At 33.8% G+C, this 24,577-nt stretch overlaps 2 protein-coding genes across 3 annotated transcripts in view; one reads left to right on the top strand and one right to left on the bottom strand.

The window, feature by feature from the left end:
• Positions 1-24,577, top strand: part of fdl (beta acetylhexosaminidase fused lobes) — a 245,327-nt gene that overhangs the window by 55,960 nt on the left and 164,790 nt on the right. The gene's annotated exons all lie outside the window — the stretch shown is intronic.
• LOC142238050 (uncharacterized) lies at positions 1,801-14,856 on the bottom strand. The gene is made up of 3 exons (XM_075309562.1): positions 14,150-14,856; positions 4,132-5,209; positions 1,801-2,642 (listed from the first exon to the last, which is right to left on the bottom strand). The coding sequence occupies exons 1-3, from the start codon at positions 14,747-14,749 to the stop codon at positions 1,924-1,926; spliced, it is 2,397 nt and encodes a 798-aa protein (XP_075165677.1). The 5' UTR covers positions 14,750-14,856; the 3' UTR covers positions 1,801-1,923.

The raw sequence follows: 24,577 nt of genomic DNA, 5'->3' as shown, positions 1-24,577 counted from the left end.
ATATATATGCTTGAAGCAAAATATGTTTGGGAGTATATGTTACAGAAGCGATTTTTTGTGAGCGTGTAGGGACTACCTTACATATTCCAGGGGAACTAGAATTTGTTGGTATGCCCCTGGCTACCTGCAAGCTCATGCTGCGTGAGAAGGCTGTTATGATGGCAAATGTTCGATGGGAGAATTGCAAGGTCTGTAACCACACCAAGCAAATATGGCCCCATTTAAACTTAAACAGCACACTAGATATGCTAGTGTTCTCGAGACGTCAGATATCACTCCTGATATCTGCTATAACGGGTCGCTGCCTGATAGGCGATTTTGCAAAAACTATTGGCGCGAAGTATAATGACTATTGTATGAGCTGTCATGATGCGGAGGAAAAGGAATCAATTAAACACCTCTTGTGTGAGTGTCCTGCTTTTTGTGTAAGGCGTAAGCGAATTTTAGGAGCATATAGCTTTAGATTACTGTCTGACCTGGAAAACGTTAACTTAAGCAGTCTGCTAATGTTTTTGGAACAATCTTGTTGGTTCCACAAAAGTAAATAATCGAGAAGGTTCAGTGGTTAAGACTAGAAGTGCCCATATGTAATAGGTACTTTTAGTTAAATGTGGTATCACAATGGACTGAATAGTCTAAGTGAGCCTGAAATTTAATCGGGCTGCCACTTTAACCTAACCTATCGTTGGCAATAATGTTCAGTATCAGCTTTGGAATCGATTTATGGACGTCCGTCTGTCTGTGAACACATTTTTGGCACAATTACACAGGCGATCAAAACTGAGCGCATTTTTTTAACAAATTTTCTAATCGTCACATAACTTCTCCTTTTTATGCCGCATTTGGCTGAAATTTTCAGCGATTAAATTTTGATATGTTACTAACACATTTAGTTAATTGGAGAGACCAAGAATTCTAAATGACTTGGATGCCCCTTTGATGTTACGAAAAATGCGAAACAAAAGCTCTAGAACACCTAATCAGGCTGTCTTGGCAATAAACAAGAATGTAAGTCCACCAATGGCTCGTAGAGGGCTTTACAGAATTGGATATGTGTCAGCAGTCTGATCTGGACGCAACAAAAACTAATCGTTTCCAATCTTCGACTGCCCAATTCTGTTGACTTTTACAGAATTTCAGTCTATATTTTATGTTTTTGTCAGCCGATTGCCGAAAATATAGGGGAATTTATAACACTTTTAGTAAAAATGTTAAACACATGCACTCGGTTTTGAACGACAGTGTATGTATTTTTGGTGGGAATAGAACCCTATTCGGTTAAGATTTAGACCTGGTTAGGTATAGGTGGTTAGGAATACATGTCTTTTCTAATATAAACTCTGTTTTAAATGAATTTATCCCAAGGAAAAAATACTTTCCTCTGGAACGAAATTTTAGATAAACGAAATTCCCTTTTCATGTAAAGTATTTTTTTAAGAACAAATACATCCGAATTCACGTCGAAAAATTCAGCGATTGCCTTGAATTTTTTAATTTTTATTTGCTATTAGAGAAAAAAATCAGCGACAAAAGAAAACTTTGGTTCTCTGTGCTGTTCCTCACAAAAGAAAACTCTTCTTTCAGTGTATATAAATGCTATTGATAAATTTATTAGCACCTTTAATTAAATTAAAATCACTAAAATCAAATCATAAAAACTTACAAAATAATTTCGTGTAATATTAGAAAACGGTGTGATAATTTAATGTATGATTTATAACTAATTCAATGGCAACAGTTATCGACTTGAAATTTTATTCCAAGAAAAATGTTTACACGAAAAAAAAATCGCAAATGATATTACTTTGTTTTTTTGTTTCTTTATTTAAAAACGGTTTCATTTGAAATGAAAAAGACTTTATTTGAAGTAAAAATGCTTTATATACTAAGTTTATTTTTTCACTTTATGTAAACTCTCTAGCATTAATCAAATTCATCTTCATCACTTAAATATTCATCAAGTTCGTCTACTTCATTTAAAGCTTCTTTAAAAACATCAGGAATGAGAAGAGCTTGCCTTACTTCCATTGTTAAATCTGGTATATCCTGAACTGTTTCACCAGCATAGTTTTCCAAATTTAAATACCCGGGAATATATTCTCTAACCAGTGGTGCCAAAATGACAACACTATTTTTGGCAATTAAATGAACAACCGTATCACCATTAGACAAAAGGCCATAATTCCACGCTTCCACCTTATGGAGTTTACAAAATTTCAGCATTGATTCAAATAAATCGCGAAGTTCTGCCACAACTGCTGCATGTAAAACTGTTCGACCAAGATCATCGTGGACTTGAAACATTTCCACCAACATATTTTGAATATTTTTCGGATACTCGTTGGGGGTTTCCAGTACGAGTTGGAATTTTGAAATACATTCCTTGTGGTCGAACTTAATAGCTATATGTAAAGGAGTACATCCGTTTAGATCCTGCTCATGGAGCCCACAGCCCATAAACACCAGAGGTTTGATTGCTTTAGCTCTATTCATCCAGCAGGCATAGTGTAATAAATTCTGTCGAAATTTATTGCGTGCCTTAAGAACTTGATCTTTTTTGGAATTAATTTTCATTTGCCTATAAAGAGTCAGCAGTGTCGTGTCATCCATAATGGCTTCATGGAAAATTGTATTGCCACTATCTGAAAACATAAATAAATTAAAATAAATGTATTCATAAAATTAAATTAAATTAAATTAAATTAAATTAAATTAAATTAAATTAAATTAAATTAAATTAAATTAAATTAAATTAAATTAAATTAAATTAAACTAAATTAAATTAAATTAAATTAAATTAAATTAAATTAAATTAAATTAAATTAAATTAAATTAAATTAAATTAAATTAAATTAAATTAAATTAAATTAAATTAAATTAAATTAAATTAAATTAAATTAAATTAAATTAAATTAAATTAAATTAAATTAAATTAAATTAAATTAAATTAAATTAAATTAAATTAAATTAAATTAAATTAAATTAAATTAAATTAAATTAAATTAAATTAAATTAAATTAAATTAAATTAAATTAAATTAAATTAAATTAAATTAAATTAAATTAAATTAAATTAAATTAAATTAAATTAAATTAAATTAAATTAAATTAAATTAAATTAAATTAAATTAAATTAAATTAAATATGATATGATATGATATGATATGATATGATATGATATGATATGATATGATATGATATGATATGATATGATATGATATGATATGATATGATATGATATGATATGATATGATATGATATGATATGATATGATATGATATGATATGATATGATATGATATGATATGATATGATATGATATGATATGATATGATATGATATGATATGATATGATATGATATGATATGATATGATATGATATGATATGATATGATATGATATGATATGATATGATATGATATGATATGATATGATATGATATGATATGATATGATATGATATGATATGATATGATATGATATGATATGATATGATATGATATGATATGATATGATATGATATGATATGATATGATATGATATGATATGATATGATATGATATGATATGATATGATATGATATGATATGATATGATATGATATGATATGATATGATATGATATGATATGATATGATATGATATGATATGATATGATATGATATGATATGATATGATATGATATGATATGATATGATATGATATGATATGATATGATATGATATGATATGATATGATATGATATGATATGATATGATATGATATGATATGATATGATATGATATGATATGATATGATATGATATGATATGATATGATATGATATGATATGATATGATATGATATGATATGATATGATATGATATGATATGATATGATATGATATGATATGATATGATATGATATGATATGATATAATATGATATGATATGATATGATATGATATGATATGATATGATATGATATGATATGATATGATGATATGATATGATATAATATGATATGATATGATATGATATGATATGATATGATATGATATGATATGATATGATATAATATGATATGATATGATATGATGAGAATTTAACGTAAAATTATTAAATTAATACTCTTTAATTTCTATAAAATTTTGCTTACATTTGTCAATTTGCTGAATGACATAAGAAGCTCGTTTCATAATTTTACCATTGTGCGACGAGATATTGCTGGCACAATGCTTTTTAAGTTCTGTCATCTTTTGAGGGACATTTTTGGGAATGTTATCGTCGGGATTCGTTAAATCAGTGCTAATTAGAATAATTCTGTCACGAGATATATATGAATTATCATTATCTTCTTTTGACGATATTGGGTTCTCTATTGGGATTGTAGGTTGAGGCAAAGTAGATATCAACTGGATTAAATCTTCTGTTGAAGAGGTTTCCCAATCTTGTTGTACACCAGCAGTGCTGGTTGCTGAGGGATTATTATATTGTGAATTTAGATGTATTGGCATAGAACTGGAAATATTATTATCCTGCAACGATTCCAGTGGTATTGAATATTCCCATATCACTTGCGAATTGTTCTCGTTGAAATTTTCACATATAGGAAGTTCAATATTTACTGACGGCAATACATTCGTACCGACCACTGTTGCATTTTGGGCCGAAATATTAGTGGGCATTTCTTGCTCAGAGTTGTGTTTATCCAAAACTTGAAGTAGAACCTCTGCAATTTCTTCTGGCGTGAAATTGACCTCTTCATCAGTTGTCTCTTCTTTGCGGGCCCGTTTACGGGGTGGTATATCCTCATTCTTATTATTTACATAACAGAATGGTATGGGTTGACTTTTGTACGTACTATTATCGACCACCACTTCCAATGCAACTTTGAATTCATCTACATCTTCAATGACAGGACCTTTTGGTAAAATAAATGAATATGCACAATTTTTATGAATATTCTTCTCTTGAATTTGTTGTACTTCCTTCCAAATCAGTTGCGAAGAAGTTTTATCATAGAGTGTCATATGGACGTTATATTTATGTCCCGAATTACCATTCATAAGGAATGTAACGTCAAGACCACCAGTAACACTACCTTTTAAATTACACAATTTACTGATACACAAGTCATCTCCATGATATATATTATCGGAATAAGTTGTATTTTTATATAGACGATAACTATTGGTGGCGATGATTTTTTCAAAGACCGTGAAACCCAGGCATACCTAGAAAAATTTGTAAATTAATTTATTGTTAAAAAAAATATGTTTATTTCATAAATAATAGTATCAATTAAGAAATTTCTAACATTTATAAATAGAACCGTGGAAGTAGAAGTCATCCTGCTTTGAAACAACGATAAACAAAACAAGTATATACAGTAGTAAGTTCGGCCGAGCCGAATCTTAAATATCCACCACCATGAACCAAATATTAGGGTTTCGTTTGAAATTTCAGGAGGGCTTGAGGACTTGAGGACACTTCCCGAAGATAAATTTAAAGATTTCATCTATGAGGACTATATCAGATTCTGGATTTATAAGAACCATTTTTGTTTGAGTTTTAGAGGAATCATTAACATCTCTTGTAAGTGTGCAAGAAAATTATAAAATTACGTCTTGATTTGAAATCTTAAATCTGTAGATTTTCACCCCAGAAGTAAAATCTGGAAATTTTACATTGAGTTTCAAGCAATTTTCATAATCAGTGCGCCTTCTATACCCTCAAGAAGTGAAGTCGGTCTATATGGAGGCATTACCAAATGAACCGATAAAAACTTAATCCGATACACGTTTTTGTGAGTCTAAAATACCACCGTGGTGCAATGGTTAGCATGCCCGCCTTGCATACACAAGGTCGTGGGTTCGATTCCTGCTTCGACCGAACACCAAAAAGTTTTTCAGCGGTGGATTATCCCACCTCAGTAATGCTGGTGACATTTCTGAGGGTTTCAAAGCTTCTCTAAGTGGTTTCACTGCAATGTGGAACGCCGTTCGGACTCGGCTATAAAGAGGGGTCCCTTGTCATTGAGCTTAACATGGAATCGGGCAGCACTCAGTGATAAGAGAGAAGTTCACCAGTGTGGTATCACAATGGACTGAATAGTCTAAGGGCGTTTTCGATTCGCAAAAAATATGTTGCCTTGGTGTTACACTACTATTTTCCCTAATTGACATTTCGGCCAAATGATAGTGTAATTCTAAAGTTATTATTAATTTATAATATTGTGAGGTATAAAGTATCCAAAATCTATGACAGTGTCCTTGATATCTTGCAATCAATTTCGAGAATGTTGCACCTTTTTTCCCAATCGACATCGCCATAAGTGAGCCTGAAATATCAGCCACTATACCTAACCTAACCTAACCTACCAGAATATTTACAATTTCCGGCAAATCAGATAAAAACTACGGTTTCTAGAAACCCAAGGAGTTAAATCAGGAGATCGTTCTTATGGGGGCTGTACTAAAATATGGACCGATACTCACCGTTTTCGGCATATCTCTTTATGAACCGAAAATACCTCTAGATTTCCAATTTCAGGTAAATTGAATAAAAAACTGCGGTTTCTATAAGCCCAAGAAGTAAAATCGGGAGATCGGTCTTTATGGGGGCTATACCAAAACATGGGCCGATACTCACCATTTTTGGCACACATCTTTATGGTCATAAAATGCCTCTAGATTTCAAATTTCAGGCAAATTGGATAAAAACTACGATTTCTATAAGCCCAAGACCCCAAATCGGGAGGTCGGTTTATATGGGGACTATATCAAAACCTGGACCGATATAGCCCATCTTCGAACTTGACCTGCCTGCACACACAAAACGAGTTTGTGCAAAATTTCAGCACGATTGCTTCATTATTGAAGACTGCAGCGTGATTACAACAGACAGACTGACAGACAGACAGACAGACAGACAGACGGACAGACAGACGGACATCGTTATATCGTCTTAGAATTTCTCCCTGATCAAGTATATATATATACTTTATACAGTCGGAAATCGATATTTCGATGTGTTACAAACGGAATGACAAACTTATTATACCCCCGTCACCATTCTATGGTGGTGGGTATAACAATTAATTGGATCGATTAATTTCGTGATTGAATAAAAAAGAAATTGTGTGTAGATACCCAAAAAGCCAAATCGGAATATAGGTCTATAATTCTATATTGGTTTATATTGTTCCAATGCATGGACCAATATATACCAAATTGGGAGCTTGAAATACCAATACACAAAAAACAATTCTGATTCAATCACAAAATTTGAAATGATTGAAGAAATCACGAATATTATTGTTTCATAGTTTTATTTGTAAAGGGTGATTTGTTAAGAGCTTGATAAATTTTTTTTATAAAAAAACGCATAAAATTTGCAAAATCTCATCGGTTCTTTATTTGAAACGTTAGATTTGTCCATGACATTTACTTTTTGAAGATAATTTCATTTAAATGTTGACCGCGGCTGCGTCTTAGGTGGTCCATTCGGAAAGTCCAATTTTGGGCAACTTTTTCGAGCATTTCGGCCGGAATAGCCCGAATTTCTTCGGAAATGTTGTCTTCCAAAGCTGGAATAGTTGCTGGCTTATTTCTGTAGACTTTAGACTTGACGTAGCCCCACAAAAAATAGTCTAAAGGCGTCAAATCGCATGATCTTGGTGGCCAACTTACCGGTCCATTTCTTGAGATGAATTGTTCTCCGAAGTTTTCCCTCAAAATGGCCATAGAATCGCGAGCTGTGTGGCATGTAGCGCCATCTTGTTGAAACCACATGTCAACCAAGTTCAGTTCTTCCATTTTTGGCAACAAAAAGTTTGTTAGCATCGAACGATAGCGATCGCCATTCACCGTAACGTTGCGTCCAACAGCATCTTTGAAAAAATACGGTCCAATGATTCCACCAGCGTACAAACCACACCAAACAGTGCATTTTTCGGGATGCATGGGCAGTTCTTGAACGGCTTCTGGTTGCTCTTCACTCCAAATGCGGCAATTTTGCTTATTTACGTAGCCATTCAACCAGAAATGAGCCTCATCGCTGAACAAAATTTGTCGATAAAAAAGCGGATTTTCTGCCACTGATTTTGGTAATAAAATTCAATGATTTGCAAGCGTTGCTCGATAGTAAGTCTATTCATGATGAAATGTCAAAGCATACTGAGCATCTTTCTCTTTGACACCATGTCTGAAATCCCACGTGATCTGTCAAATACTAATGCATGAAAATCCTAACCTCAAAAGAATCACCCTTTACATAAAAAAATATTTGTTTAAAAAGTTAATTGATTTGATTTGAAAATTAATTTTTCAATTCAATTTTTAATTGACTCACTTAAAAATGTATCTGATGTTGATAGCAAAAAAAAAAATAATTTTTTAATTGATACAATTAAAACGTTAATTGGTGTTGATTGCAAAACGCATTTTTAATTAATGGATTCAATCAAAAGTTTCATTGATGTCGATTGGTCAATCAGTTCTTTTAATTGATTCATTTAATTATTTAGTTAAACTTCAATCCAATTTTCAATTAACTTGTTAATTAAATCACTTAAACAATTAGTTGAGTTTTGTAATCGACAATGATTAATTTTAATAATGCAATTGTTAATTGGAACAATTAATTGTTTAATAAAAACCGCGTAACTGTTTTCAATCACTTTCTTAATTGACTTTGTGTTTTTATTTCGATTAAAAAATTTATTGTATCAATTAATTTTTTTATTAAAAATAAAAAAAGTCAAATATTTTTTAACGGACTTAGTCGTCCGAGTTTGATTAAAAAGATACTAGTATCAATTATTATTTTAATTAAAAATTTTCAATCATTTCTAGATTGTTAATAAATTAATTAATTGTATAATTTTTTTCACTTTTGTAAAAGGAGTGTGCGACCTATGAATATGACATCTTTTGTGCCACTTTTTAGAAATTCTCAACGGTAACGCCGTTACTCTTCCTATAAGAAAAATAGGGTCTTTCTTATACACCTTTTATAGGAAGCCATACTTTTTACATTTTTGTGCCACCTTTTTGTCATTCAGTGCACCTTTCTCTGTATTCTCATTTATGCAGCAATATGTTTTGTAAATTTTGATATCTTTACAAAGTTTACAAATTTCCAGTAGTCACGTGTCTAAATGTATGGAAGAAAAAATTATATTAGACAAGCCGCTATAGTCCCCTGAATATTAAATTTCGAAGTGTGAATATTTCAATTCGAGATCAAAAGATTGCCGGATTTGTCAATGAAAAAAAACAAATATTTCAGATTTCTATATAAAACAAGTAAGGAAAGTCTAAAGTCGGGCGGGGCCGACTATATTATACCCTGCACCACTTTGTAGATCAAAATTTTCGATACCATTTCACATCCGTCAAATGTGTTTGGGGCTATATATAAAGGTTTGTCCCAAATACATACATTTAAATATCACTCGATCTGGACAGAATGTGATAGACTTTTACAAAATCTATAGACTCAAAATTTGGGAAACATTTAAATCTGAAGCAATTTTAAGGAAACTTCGCAAAAGTTTATTTATGATTTATCGCCCGATATATATGTAAAGGGTGATTCTTTTGAGGTTAGGATTTTCATGCATTAGTATTTGACAGATCACGTGGGATTTCAGACATGGTGTCAAAGAGAAAGATGCTCAGTATGCTTTGACATTTCATCATGAATAGACTTACGATCTGCCACAACGTCGAATTTTCAGTGAATGGGCCCTAGAAAAGTTGGCAGAAAATCCGCTTTTTTATCGACAAATTTTGTTCAGCGATGAGGCTCATTTCTGGTTGAATGGCTACGTAAATAAGCAAAATTGCCGCATTTGGAGTGAAGAGCAACCAGAAGCCGTTCAAGAACTGCCCATGCATCCCGAAAAATGCACTGTTTGGTGTGGTTTGTACGCTGGTGGAATCATTGGACCGTATTTTTTCAAAGATGCTGTTGGACGCAACGTTACGGTGAATGGCGATCGCTATCGTTCGATGCTAACAAACTTTTTGTTGCCAAAAATGGAAGAACTGAACTTGGTTGACATGTGGTTTCAACAAGATGGCGCTACATGCCACACAGCTCGCGATTCTATGGCCATTTTGAGGGAAAACTTCGGAGAACAATTCATCTCAAGAAATGGACCGGTAAGTTGGCCACCAAGATCATGCGATTTGACGCCTTTAGACTATTTTTTGTGGGGCTACGTCAAGTCTAAAGTCTACAGAAATAAGCCAGCAACTATTCCAGCTTTGGAAGACAACATTTCCGAAGAAATTCGGGCTATTCCGGCCGAAATGCTCGAAAAAGTTGCCCAAAATTGGACTTTCCGAATGGACCACCTAAGACGCAGCCGCGGTCAACATTTAAATGAAATTATCTTCAAAAAGTAAATGTCATGGACCAATCTAACGTTTCAAATAAAGAACCGATGAGATTTTGCAAATTTTATGCGTTTTTTTTAAAAAAAAAGTTATCAAGCTCTTAACAAATCACCCTTTATTAGAAGTTTAGGAAAATTAGAGTCATTTTTAAAACTTTTCGACTAAGCAGTGGCGATTTAACAAGGAAAATGTTGGTAGTTTTACCATTTTTGTCGAAATCAGAAAAACATATATATGGGAGCTATATCTAAATCTGAACCGACTTCAATCAAATTTGGCACACATGAATATATTACTAATTGTACTCCTAGTGCAAAATTTCAACCAAATTGGGGCAAAACTCTGGCTTCTGGGGCCATATAAGTCCATATCGAGCGAAAAATATATATATGGAAGCTATATCTAAATCTGAACCGATTTCAATCAAATTTGGCACACATGACTATACTACCAATTATACTCCTTGTGCAAAATTTCAAGCTAATCGGGATAAAACTCTGGCTTCTGGGTCCATATTAGTCCATATCGGGCGAAAGATATATATGGGAGCTATATCAAAATCTGAACCGATTTCAATCAAATTTTGCACACTTGACTATACGACTAAGTGTTATGTTTGTACAAAATTTCAAGCAAATCGGTATAAAACTCTGGCTGCTGGGTCCATATTAGTGCATATCGGGCGAAAGATATATATGGGAGCTATATCAAAATCTGAACCGACTTCTTCCAAAATCAATAGGGTTCTACTCTGACCCAAATTAGGAACATGTGCCAAATTTGAAGGCGATTGGACTTAAATTGCGACCTAGACTTTGATCACAAAAATGTGTTCACAGACAGACGGACGGACGGACATACAGACGGACATGGTTATATCGACTCAGGGACCCACCCTGAGCATTATTGCCAAAGACACCACGTGTCTATCTCGTCTCCTTCTGGGTGTTACAAACATATGCACTAACTTATAATACCCTGTTCCACAGAGTGGCGCAGAGTATAAAAACAGATATAATTTTTCGCCTTTTATGGCGAATGACACTTTTTGCGCCACTTTTTAGAACGCTGCTACAAGATTTTCAAGCGAAGGCGTATGCTGCCAGAAGGTATGCAAAGAAAATATATTTATATGGTGAGTCACACTTTTTACATTTCTTGTGCCACCTTTTTGTCATACAGTGCCACTTTTTATGTATACTTTATTTCTGAGCACATTTCTCTCCGCCTAAAAGTAAGCAAGGAAATTTTTCTATATTAGATAAAACGATTTAGTCTTCTCGCGCAAAAAAAATCTGATTCAATCACGAAATTGATTGATTCAATTAATTTTTTAATTGAAATGTCTTCAATTACAGAAATGATAGTATCAATTAAAAAATTAATTGCAAGTCAATTAAAACAAGTATATACGGCCGTAAGTTCGGCCAGGCCGAATGGATACCATATACTAACATCACGTACCAAATTTCAACCGAATCGGATGAATTTTGCTCTTCCACGGGGCTCCGGAGGTCAAATCTGGGGATCGGTTTATATGGTGGCTATATATAATTATGGACCGATTTCGACCAATTTTTGCATGGGTGTTTGAGGCCATATATTAAAACCACGTACCAAATTTCAACTGAATCACATGAATTTTGGTCTTCCAAGAGGCTCCGGAGGTAAAATCTGGGGATCGATTTATATGGGGGCTATATATAATTATGGACCGAAGTGGTCCACTTTGTGCATGGTAATTAGAGACCATATACTAACACCATGTACCAAATATAATCCAGATCGAATGGAAGTTGCTTCTCTTAGAGGCTCCGCAAGCCAAATCTTGGGATCGGTTTATATGGGGGCTATATATAATTATGGACCGATGTGGACCAATTTTTGCATGATTGTTAGAGACCAAATGCTAACAACATGTACCAAATTTCATCGGTATCGTATGAAATTTTCTTCTCTTAGAAGCTTCGCAAGCCAAATCTGGTGATCGGTTTATATGGGGGCTATATATAATTATGAACCGATGTGGACCAATTTTTGCATGGTTGTTAGAGACCATATACTAACACCATGTACCAAATTTCAGCCGGATCGGATGAAATTTGCTTCTCTTAGAGAATTCACAAGCTAAATCTGGGGGTCCGTTTATATGGGGGCTATACGTAAAAGTGGACCGATATGGCCAATTTGCAATACCATCCGACCTACATCAATAACAACTACTTGTACCAAGTTTCAAGTCCATAGTTTGTTTCGTTCGGAAGTTAGCGTGATTTCAACAGACGGATGGACGGACATGTTTAGATCGACTCAGAATTTCACCACGACCCAGAATATATATACACAGAAAAAAATATCACAAAAATATTTCCAATTAAAAAGTTAATTGAAGTTGAAAATTTTTTCAATTAATGAATTTATTGATACAATTAACTTATTAATCATGATAGAAACATTAAGTTAATTAAGTCAATGATTGAAAATTTTAAAATTTTTAATTAAAAAATTAATTGATACAATTAACTTTTTAATCAAATTCGGAAGACTAATTCAGTTAAAAAAAGTGCTGATTTTTTTTTTAATTTTTAATTAAAAATGTATTTCAAACAATCATTTGTTAATCCAAATAAAAACTCTATGCCAATTCAGAAAGTAATTAAAAATAGTTACCTTTTTTAATTAATAAATTAATTGAGTTTTGCAATCAACATCAATTAAATTTTTAATTGAATTAAAAAATTAATTAAAATTTGCTGAAAAAATCAATTAATTTTTTAATCAAGAATTTTTCTATGCCCAATTAAAACTGTGATTGACATTATCATTTTCGTGATTGAAGACATTTCAATTAAAAAATTAATTGGATCAATTAATTTGGTGATTGAATCAGAAAAAAATTTTTTGTGTGTACTTTATGGGGTCTTAGAGCAATATTTCGATGTGTTACAAACGGAATGGCACCCCATCCTATGGTGGAGGGTATAAAAATAATTGATCCAATTAAAATGTTAATTGATACTATAAATTTTTGTGATTGAGTTTTGTTTCAATTAACAACATTTGTTGAATAAATTAAATTTTTAATTGAATATTTGTAAAAACTCAAGACTTTATTTGGAAAAATGTACATGAAATTTTTTTCTCTGCTGAATATTACATTTCAAGGTCTGGTTTTCAAAGTACAGCAATCCCTCGATTTACGTCGCCTCGGTTTACGATGTTGCGATTTACGTCGTCAAATTTTTTGTTCCATCCAACTTTGACTTACGTCGCCATTCGATTTACGTCGTCGATTTGTTGCCAACTTTTTCAGAAACGCCTTCCACAAGTGAAATAAGTACCAATGAAAATGAGATCGAAACATTTATTTCTGGAATTCTTACAGAAAATTCGTCAAATTCTGAATATCAATGAATAAAAGACTGTATGTTATTCCTTTATTTTTGAAGTTTTTTATTGTGTACACGCACATACATACATAATCAAAGAACTTAGCAGTAAGTATGAGCAACTTTTTATTCGGTTTACGTCGTGTCGATTAACGTCGTCAAATTCTGGAACCAATCACGACGTAAATCGAGGGATTACTGTATTGGATATAAGACACTGTTATAAAAAAATTTAAAATGACTGTGTTACCTTTTTATAACAAGTGCCACTTTTTAGAAATTTCAGATTTCACTTTTTTTCCTTCAAAATAAAAAAATTACACTTCTTTCGAGGCAGAAAATGATAGAGCTATTATTTATTTACCCATTATCTACTCACATTTAAGGTACCACTTCGTTTTAAACTTTCGACCTTATCGATGTCCAGTGTCCCCAATAATTCATCGATCTCCATGGGCAATTTCAAACTATTGTAATGACTTCGTTTCTTTTCAAAAGATTGCTTATAGTTTGAAAACACTTTCGAATTCTTTTTATTGCCCGTCTCAATGCGAACTATAACATAATCTCTTAGTTCCCATATTCGTTGTAAGGGATCTTCATTTTCATTCATTTTACAGAATATGAAATTGTGATTGGCTTCTGTTGTACCCTTTGCCATAAGTAAGAAGGGCGATAGAGAAAATGCCTCACTGCCATTGCAACTATGTAGTGAACATAGGACATAGAATTCTCTTTTATTTCCATTTTCGTCAAAATTGGCCTCAGACGGAAGTTGTAATGTAACCGTAGGCCAAATATCCACTGGAACCGATTTTTGAGAACGATTCTGTTTTTGAGGTTGTAGATTAGGTACACCCGGATGCGGTCGACCCGTTATAACACCATGGGTTTCTTTTAATTCACTTAAATATCGGTAATGGAAATTCTGTTTTGGTTGTATGGAAATTTTAAAGGCACTCGATATAAAATCTTCCATACTTTTGCTGGTATTTAATCTATTTATTTATTTTTTTATATTATTATAGAAGAAATTGTCAATAACCCGCCTTAGGAGCGGGAGTAGATACTACTGATCTGAATCACCCAACGTCACAAGCAATATAAACATTTAAGTGTGGGGCGGGCGCCTCAGTTGCGTTGTGTTATCTGTATTAGCATTCTCTCACACGACGCGCAAACCCAGGGAAAATACCGGCTAATGTAGTTGCCATATCAATACGATATTGTGGGAATTTAATTTAATTTTAAGATTATACAAAAAAAGTAATTTAAATTTTTATACCGTGAACCACTCTGTGGAACGTCGTAAACCTTCGTAAAATACTTAGTTTTTATAAGAATTTTTACAGTATTTTTTATACGCCACACTGTGGAAAAGGGTATTATAATTTAGTGCATATGTTTGTAACACCCAGAAGGAGACGAGATAGGCACATGGTGTCCTTGGCAATAATGCTCAGGGTGGGTCCCTGAGTCGATATAACCATGTCCGTCTGTCCGTCCGTCCGTCTGTCTGTGAACACATTTTTGTGATCAAAGTCTAGGTCGCAATTTAAGTCCAATCGCCTTCAAATTTGGCACATGTTCCTAATTTGGGTCAGAATAGAACCCTATTGATTTTGGAAGAAATCGGTTCAGATTTAGATATAGCTTCCATATATATCTTTTGCCCGATATGCACTAATATAGACCCAGCAGCCAGAGTTTTATACCGATTTGCTTGAAATTTTGTACAAACATAACAATTAGTCGTATAGTCAAGTGTACAAAATTTGATTGACATCGGTTCAGATTTAGATATAGCTCACATATATATCTTTCGCCCGATATGGTCTTATATGGCCGCAGAAGCCAGATTTTTGGCCGAATTTGGTTAAAATTTTGCACTAGGAGTACCATTAGTAGTACAGTCAAGTGTGCAAAATTTGATTGAAATCGGATCAGATTTAGATATAGCTCCCATATATATCTTTCGTCCGATTTAGACTCATATGGCAACAGAGGCCAAAGTTTACTACCGATTTTCGTGAAATTTTGCATAAAGAGTAGAATTGACATTCTTCCAATGCTTGGTAAATTTGATTGAAATCGGTTCAGATTTAGATATAGCTCCCGTATATATCTCTCGTCCGATTTAGACTCATATGACCACAGAGGCCAAAGTTTACTACCGATTTACGTGAAATTTTGCATAAAGAGTAGAATTGCCATTCTACCAATGCTTGGTAAATTTGATTGAAATCGGTTCAGATTTAGATATAGCTCCCATATATATCTTTCGTCCGATTTGCACTTATATGGCCTCAAACGCCAGAGTTTTGCCGTGATTTAGTTCAAATTTTGCACAAGGAGTACGTTTAACAGTATCGGTAAGTGTGCCAAATTTGTTTGAAATCGGTTCAGATTTAGATATAGCTCCCATATATATCTTTCTCCCGATTAATACTCAAATGACCACGGGGGACAAAGTTAAACTCCCATTTATGTTAAATTTGGCAGAGATAACAGAATTATTATTCTAACTATGCATGTCAAATTTAGTCGAAATCGGTTCAGATTATATATAGTTCCGTTATATGTACACCAGAGTTGGGAAAATATGGTAGGCTATTTCATATTTTAGACCCATTTTCAATGGGTATTTCCTCCAATCGACTGCATAGTTTCCACGGAGAATATATTTAATATGATATTTAAGTGTGTCAAGTTTGATGTAATTTGGTTCAGAATTAGATAAAGCCTCGATATGTTAGTTTTTCCTGTTTATACAAATATGGCCAAAATTCTCACACTTTACACAAAATTCTGTGATGATTTCCCCATATCTTAGCCATATCCTACACACTGCAATGCCAAAATTTCCACAGAACGGATGAGTTTTAAATAAGGCTCCAAGTAGACCGACTTGACCAAATAATATATCACAACTAACACTTGACCACATATCTTGGCAAGATCTAACCAATATCCTTGTAAAATCGTCACTGCTGAGTAGCAAAAATTGTAAATTTTACTCAAATTGTCCTATATCTCGAATACATAAGTATCGCCTGATAAATCGCAAATGCTCTTTTGTACAATTGCCTCAAAATTTCTCTCGCTTCATATTTTCCATATTTTTTTTATTAACACTAAGTTTCATTCCAGGGCGTTAGCCGATTTCAATTTTAATTCTAGAGATTTTGTAGAAGTACAAAAATTGTCTCCATTGTAAGTATTTGTATCTGCAAATGCAAACCTTTATTTAGCTCTGAGCAAATTTGAAGTAGTTGAGATGGTAACACAAATGTTGGTCTACATAGTGGTGAAGGGTATAATATAGTGGGCCCCGCCCGACTTTACACTTTACTTACTTGTTTTTTACTAACATTGTGTTCCAACCTAGTGCATTAGCCGACTTAAAATTTGAGTCTATATATTTTGTAGAAGTCTATCAAATTCTGTCCAAATCAAGTGATATTTAAATGTATGTATTTGGGACAAACCTTTATATATAGCTCCCAACACATTTGACGGATGTGATATGGTATCGAAAACTTAGATCTACAAAGTGTGGTGCAGGGTATAATATAGTCGGCCCCGCCCGACTTTAGACTTTCCTTACTTGTTTTTTTACTAACATAGTGTACCATCCCAGGGGATTAGCCGACTTAAATTTTAAGTCTATAGAATATAAATTTTGTTCAGATGGAGTCAGATTTAAATGTATGTATTTGGGACAAAAACCTATAGCACCCAACACATTTGACGGATTTGATATAATATCGAAAATATGGTGCAGGGTATAATACAGTCGGCCCCACCCGATTTTAGACTTTACTTACTTGTTAATCAGAAATTTTAAATTATTTTCTTTCAAATAGGTTAAAAAGAGAGTAAGAATTAATAAAATAATACAAATTATTTAAATTTTGTCGAAAGAAGTCTAAATGCATTCTAGAAAAATTGCAAATTTTTGAAAATATTTGATGTCAAACGTTTTAGATAAGCATTAGAATGCATTAAAAATCATTTAAAAAAAATTATAAGAATTATTTAATTTGCAAAATATTACACAATTTTCTAATTCACATACAAAACATTGAATTCGGACCACACCTTAAGAAGAGATGCAAATTCAGTGCAACGGCTGTTGAAATGGTGGACATCCATCCTATGACAAGCCCATGTTAAATTCATCGCTTCTGCGCCAATTTTGCACCACTTCCGGATCCAAAAAGAACATTTTCAATACTTTTTTTTGGCGACGCTTTTTTTGCTGGGATACAAAAGCCAATTTTAGATCGACTTACGAGTCCCGAGACACAATGTGGCTTTTCTAGACATCGAAAGGCATTCAACAACGTCCATGCGAACTCGATATTAAATGGATTGACCACTCTGAATATTGATCGAGGGATCCTTAGGCTGTTAGACGAACTTCTAGCGAAGAGACGTATTTCTGCCACACTAAGACAAGCAAACATACAAAGGTATGTAAACAGAAGCACTCCCCAAGGAGGAGTTATATCACCTCTTCTTTGGAATGTTGCTATAAACAACCTTCTGGTTTCCCTAGAAAAATAAAGGATAAAAGTGGTGGCATATGCAGATGATGTGACTCTAGCAGTCACAGGAAAATTTCCATACACAATCAGAGATATCATACAGGGAACCCTCCGGATGACTGAGAAATGGGCGATGGAAAATGGTCTAGGGGTAAATCCTGCAAATACAGAACTAGTCATGTACTGCAAAGAATGCAAAATTCCCACGGTTAAGCCCATCTCCTTAGGTGGTATTGAAATTAGAGGTGTGCACGTGACACGAAATTTTCGTGATTCGTGCGTGAGTCGTGAGTCACGCTCATGACAACAGCGTGAGTGTGCTTGAGCGTGATTAACAAACCAAAATGTCGTGCGTGAGCGTGAGTCACGAAAATAATATCTTCATGAGTGTGCGTGAATAACGAATTACACTCACGAAAATATTCCTGCTCACCAACATAAATTGCTTAAAAGTTAAATTCAATTACAATTTTAGTGACACCTGGGATGTTAAGAGTTTAATAACACTCTCGATTTTAATAATGCTCATGTTTTCAGACACTTCGGTAAGGTAAATTAATCATAACATTATTCGTGAGTCACGATATTTTTGTGCATTGGCTGTACACTGCAGTGGTTAGACCTATAATGCTATATGGTGTTGTGGTCTGGTGGCCGGCACTTCAGCAGCCGACAAGTTTAGATAAAATTCAGTGAATGGCGTTCTTGTGTATCTCACGCGCATTCAGTAAGACAGGAGCAAATTCCCTTAATGTCATGCTGCATCTATTGCCTTTAGACATATTAGCCAAACAGTCAGCAGCACCAACGGCTGTAAGGTTGCATGAGCTATCGCTGTGGTCGGAAAAATCGCACGGTCACAGTTCAGTCTTCAAAGTAATACCAGATGTGCCAAACGAAATCGATTACACTCTGGCGAAACCACTTTTCGACAAAAAGTTTGAAACTCTAATTCCCAACAGTGCGGCTCCACACAAACTCCGGGGAATAAACGATGTATAGATTTCTACATCGATTGCTCCAAATTGAATGGACAAGTGGGTTTTGGAGTATATTCTAAAGATTTGGAACTTCGAATAGCGAAAAGATTTTTTCAGGTTGAAATATTAGCAATAAAATATGTGGCAAATTGGCTGAGGAGTAATGTTCCAACAAATGTTGGCATTAATAAAGGGTGATTTGTTAAGAGCTTGATAACTTTTTAAAAAAAAAACGCATAAAATTTGCAAAATCTCATCGGTTCTTTATTTGAAACGTTAGATTGGTCCATGACATTTACTTTTTGAAGATAATTTCATTTAAATGTTGACCGCGGCTGCGTCTTAGGTGGTCCATTCGGAAAGTCCAATTTTGGGCAACTTTTTCGAGCATTTCGGCCGGAATAGCCCGAATTTCTTCGGAAATGTTGTCTTCCAAAGCTGGAATAGTTGCTGGCTTATTTCTGTAGACTTTAGACTTGACGTAGCCCCACAAAAATTGTCTAAAGGCGTCAAATCGCATGATCTTGGTGGCCAACTTACCGGTCCATTTCTTGAGATGAATTGTTCTCCGAAGTTTTCCCTCAAAATGGCCATAGAATCGCGAGCTGTGTGGCATGTAGCGCCATCTTGTTGAAACCACATGTCAACCAAGTTCAGTTCTTCCATTTTTGGCAACAAAAAGTTTGTTAGCATCGAACGATAGCGATCGCCATTCACCGTAACGTTGCGTCCAACAGCATCTTTGAAAAAATACGGTCCAATGATTCCACCAGCGTACAAACCACACCAAACAGTGCATTTTTCGGGATGCATGGGCAGTTCTTGAACGGCTTCTGGTTGCTCTTCACTCCAAATGCGGCAATTTTGCTTATTTACGTAGCCATTCAACCAGAAATGAGCCTCATCGCTGAACAAAATTTGTCGATAAAAAAGCGGATTTTCTGCCAACTTTTCTAGGGCCCATTCACTGAAAATTCGACGTTGTGGCAGATCGTAAGTCTATTCATGATGAAATGTCAAAGCATACTGAGCATCTTTCTCTTTGACACCATGTCTGAAATCCCACGTGATCTGTCAAATACTAATGCATGAAAATCCTAACCTCAAAAGAATCACCCTTTATATACTCAGACAGTCAATCTGCAATAAAATCCTTGATCTCTGTATTCATTAGCTCGAAAACGGCCATCAACTGCCGCAAATCTCTGAATGAGATGGTTGAGCAGTACAATATTCACCTAATATGGGTGCCTAGCCGCAGGAGTCTATAAATAATTATGAACAGATATGAACCAAATTTCTTACGTTAATTAGAGGGCCAAATTTCAAACGTATTGGAGGAAAATTTTTATTATTATAGTTGTTCAAACTGGGCTTTGTTCATCTAAGATACTTCGGAAGTGAAATCTGAGGATCTGTTTATATAGAGACAATACAGTGAAACCTCTGAAAGGTGGACACTCACGATTGCTTAAATTTTGTCCACAATTGGTCCAAGTTTGAGAGGTTTCACTGTATATGTAATTATGGACCGATATGGACCAATTGTTGCATGCAGGGCTGCCAATTTTGCCGATTTATCGGCATTTTGACGATTTTTGACTCAAAAAATAGCAAATGCCGATTTTCCGATTTTTGCCTCGAAAATGACGATATTAGCTCCATTAAAATTTTTTAAAGGAATTCATTTGTTTACCTCGAAAATCCACCACAACAGAGACGGAAAGAGGCTACATTTGACAGTTGTCAGATACAGAAATTGCAAGTTATTAAATAAGGATATTATGGTCTAATTTCGGCAAACTGGACGATACAAATATATGGCAGCTACACTAAATCTGAACTGATTTTGAAGGGTAAATAAATAAAGTCTTTGGGAAAATCGGGCGAATTCTACATATGAACCGAGTTCGATGCAATTTTGCATACTTCATATATGCCGGCTATATTTACACTCCGATTTTCAATAGCGTTCGTCCTTGTGCCAAAAAAGCACTGAACAAAGTTGCGTCAAAATTAGTTCATAATTACGAACGGAATAATGCGATTAACAAATTCGTAGACAGACAGGTTGATGAACGGACGAAAGGATAGATCGACTCAGGAGATGGTTCTAAGTCGATTAGTATATATTTTATTGGGTCTAAAAGCAATATTTCTGGTAGTCACATTTTTTGCAGATCAAAATTATTGTACCATAACAACTATGTGGTTTAGGATACATTCATTGTTTTTGATATTTTAGAAGCGGACATTTCGAATATGCAAATAGTTACTGGATGACGCTCGAGTACTTTTCGGCTATGACTTACTCAGAATGCGTAATACAAACATGTGCTAATTATAATATAATTGTAGTACAATACAAAAATACACATACGGACAAAACTATCAGAAAACACATTTAAAAAAAAATTAAAATTAAATGTTGCTGAATTGGTGGCTGTATTTTAGAAAAATTATTTTTTATTTTTTATTATTAGTTTTTTTTTTTGATAAGCTTAAAAATGTCTTTTGTTTTAATGTTACTTCTATAAAAAACTGAATTTTAAATGTATGGATGTGCATGTTATTTTAATGAATACTTTTGTTTTATTTTTAACCAAAAATATGTTTTATTTTAATATTATTTATAATCCCGATTTTTTGACGATTTTTGATATTAATGTGCCGATTATGACGATTTTTCCGGAAAAAAGTGACGATTTTTCTTGAAATTTTATTGGCAGCGATGGTTGTATGGTTGTTAGATGGCGTATACTTACATCACGAACCAAATATCAACCGGATCGGATAAAATTTGTTCTTTCCACACACCAACAAATTTTTTTTCTTCAGTCACGAAATTAATTGATCCATTAATTAATTTTTAATTGAAATGTCTTCAATCACCAAAATTATAGTATCAATTAAAAAATCCCATTAAAAAGTTAATTGATACTATTAATTTTTGTGATTGGCGTTTGTTTCAATTAAAAAAAAAATGTTGCATCAATTAGATTTTTAATTGAATATTTTTTAAAAATTAATAAAATTTTTATTGCAAAAATTTTTGTGGATTTTTTTTTCTGTCTAGAGGCTACAGAAATCAAATTTGGGTGCCGATTTATTAGATCTCGACCAAAGAAAGGAATATAATCAGCCCAAAACCTATTTCAAGAGCTCGATGTTATTTATTCACAGAGAACATGTAACATGTTTGTCGCAACCTTGTAATATTCTCGTAAATTATCCATCTGATTTCAGCAAGCCTGTTATGTTTGACGAGAAAAGAATATTTTTGCGGCACAAATGTTACATGTTTCCTGTGAAAAAATAACATGGTGCTCTGGAATCATGTTTGGGGTGATCATATTCCTTCTCTGCGTGCAAAAATTGATAATCGACCTACGGCGTCCTGAGGCCGATTAACTGTTTGAATAATTTATTTCATATTGAATTGTCCCAGTGTTGACTTTAACCCACTCAAAAGACCCAGTACATATAAAACGTAAAAAAAAATATGAAAACTCCTTGTTTGTCATTATATTAATATCAACCCAGCAAAAAATTTACTGAATTTTCAGCAGCTTTGTAATGGAAGCAAAGACAAGCAATCCTTTCTCCCAAACTTCTATGGCACATCTTTATCTACCCATAGATTTGAAATCTCCCATTATCACGTCATGTGGCAATAATGTTCAATTATCGATTATATGCCAACTGCTTTGTTCAAGTGCTTGGAATTTTGCGCGCTCTCTCTCTCTCTCTTTGCTGCCTACAGATCTAAAATTTGTGAGGGAGCTTCCCTCGCTGCATGCCTTTGTATATCATGTGTTTGTATGTCTGTTTATATTTTTTTTGTATTATATTTGCTCTCATTTCTCTGCTTACTCTGAATTTATTGCATCCACTTTTTCATGGATGTTTATTTGTGTTAGTTGCTCGCTAGAGAGTCGGAGCTCCTACCATTACATTCTACATTATTTTTTCGCGTTTAATTATTAATGATCATTATTTGTGAATTATAATAAGATACCAGACACAACAAGAAGTGTTGTTGAACATTTTGTTCTTGTTGTTTTTGTTGTTGACATTGTCTTTAGTTTTGAGTAATACATAATTTTTTGCATGCCTATGAATACAGTGGTTCACAGCACACACATAGTAAAGAAGTTTGTTTGAAATTTTAAGATATATGCCCAAATAAAAAAAAAGTTTTATTCAGTTCATATGGGGAAGCAGCATACAAAAAGTAAAAATAATAGCAAACTTGTCTTCCTGACTTACGCTTGTGGTCGTTGAAAGTATTTTCCTACTAATAATTTCTCCGCACTAAATACCTTTCGACAAGAACAATATGATTTTTAAATCCTCCATCATACATGCATTGAAGGAATTGTTTGTGTTGCTTTGGGTAAAAAATAAATTAAGCAAAAGTTTAAAATTTCATACGAAATTGTATTCTACTTTTTATACCCTGCGCCACACTGTGGAACAGGGTATTATAAGTTAGTGCATATGTTTGTAACACCCAGAAGGAGACGAGATAGACACAGGGTGTCTTTGGCAATAATGCTCAGGGTGGGTCCCTGTGTCGATATAACCACGTCCGTCTGTCCGTCCGTCTGTCCGTCCGTCCGTCTGTCTGTGAACACATTTTTGTGATCAAAGTCTAGGTCGCAATTTAAGTCCAATCGCCTTCAAATTTAGCACATGTTCCTAATTTGGGTCAGAATAGAACCCTATTGATTTTGGAAGAAATAAGTTCAGATTTAGATATAGCTCCCATATATATCTTTCGCCCGATATGCACTAATATGGACCCAGGAGCCAGAGTTTTATACCAATTTGCTTGAAATTATGTGCAAACATAACACTTAGTCGTATAGTCAAGTGTGCAAAATTCGGTTCAGATTTAGATATAGCTCCCATATATATCTTTCCCCCGATATGGACTTATATGGCCCCAGAAGCCAGAGTTTTGGCCGAATTTGGTTGAAATTTTGTACTAGGAGTACAATTAGTAGTATAGTCAAGTGTGCAAAATTTGATTGAAATCGGTTCAGATTTAGATATAAAGGGTGATACGGTCAAAATTTGGTCAATATAAACTTGTCGTATTTCTTTCAATTTTGCATTTAAAAAACCTGAATACCCCTCATTTTGAAGGTGTGTGTGTAGAATGTTGCTCCTATTTTGATTTTGGAATTCACTTTTCAGTTGTCAAAATGCCGTCCAAGCAAGAAGAGCAGCGTATCAAAATTTTGCTCGCGCATCGCGAAAATCCGAGCTACT

This window comes from Haematobia irritans, chromosome 5 (genome assembly GCF_050003625.1).
Source record: "Haematobia irritans isolate KBUSLIRL chromosome 5, ASM5000362v1, whole genome shotgun sequence".
NCBI classification, from domain to species: domain Eukaryota; kingdom Metazoa; phylum Arthropoda; class Insecta; order Diptera; family Muscidae; genus Haematobia; species Haematobia irritans.
The sequence above is the reverse complement of the archived record's forward strand: the minus strand, read 5'-3'. Positions and strand labels throughout refer to the sequence as shown.

Excerpts from the sequence above, each read along its gene's own strand:
- LOC142238050 (XM_075309562.1), bottom strand. The coding sequence starts at position 14,749 with ATGGAAGATTTTATATCGAGTGCCTTTAAAATTTCCATACAACCAAAA. Across the intron at positions 5,210-14,149 it reads AACGAAGTGGTACCTTAAAT|GTATGCCTGGGTTTCACGGT; the intron begins GTGAGTAGATAA and ends AAATTTTTCTAG. Across the intron at positions 2,643-4,131 it reads CATTCAGCAAATTGACAAAT|ATAGTGGCAATACAATTTTC; the intron begins GTAAGCAAAATT and ends TTATGTTTTCAG.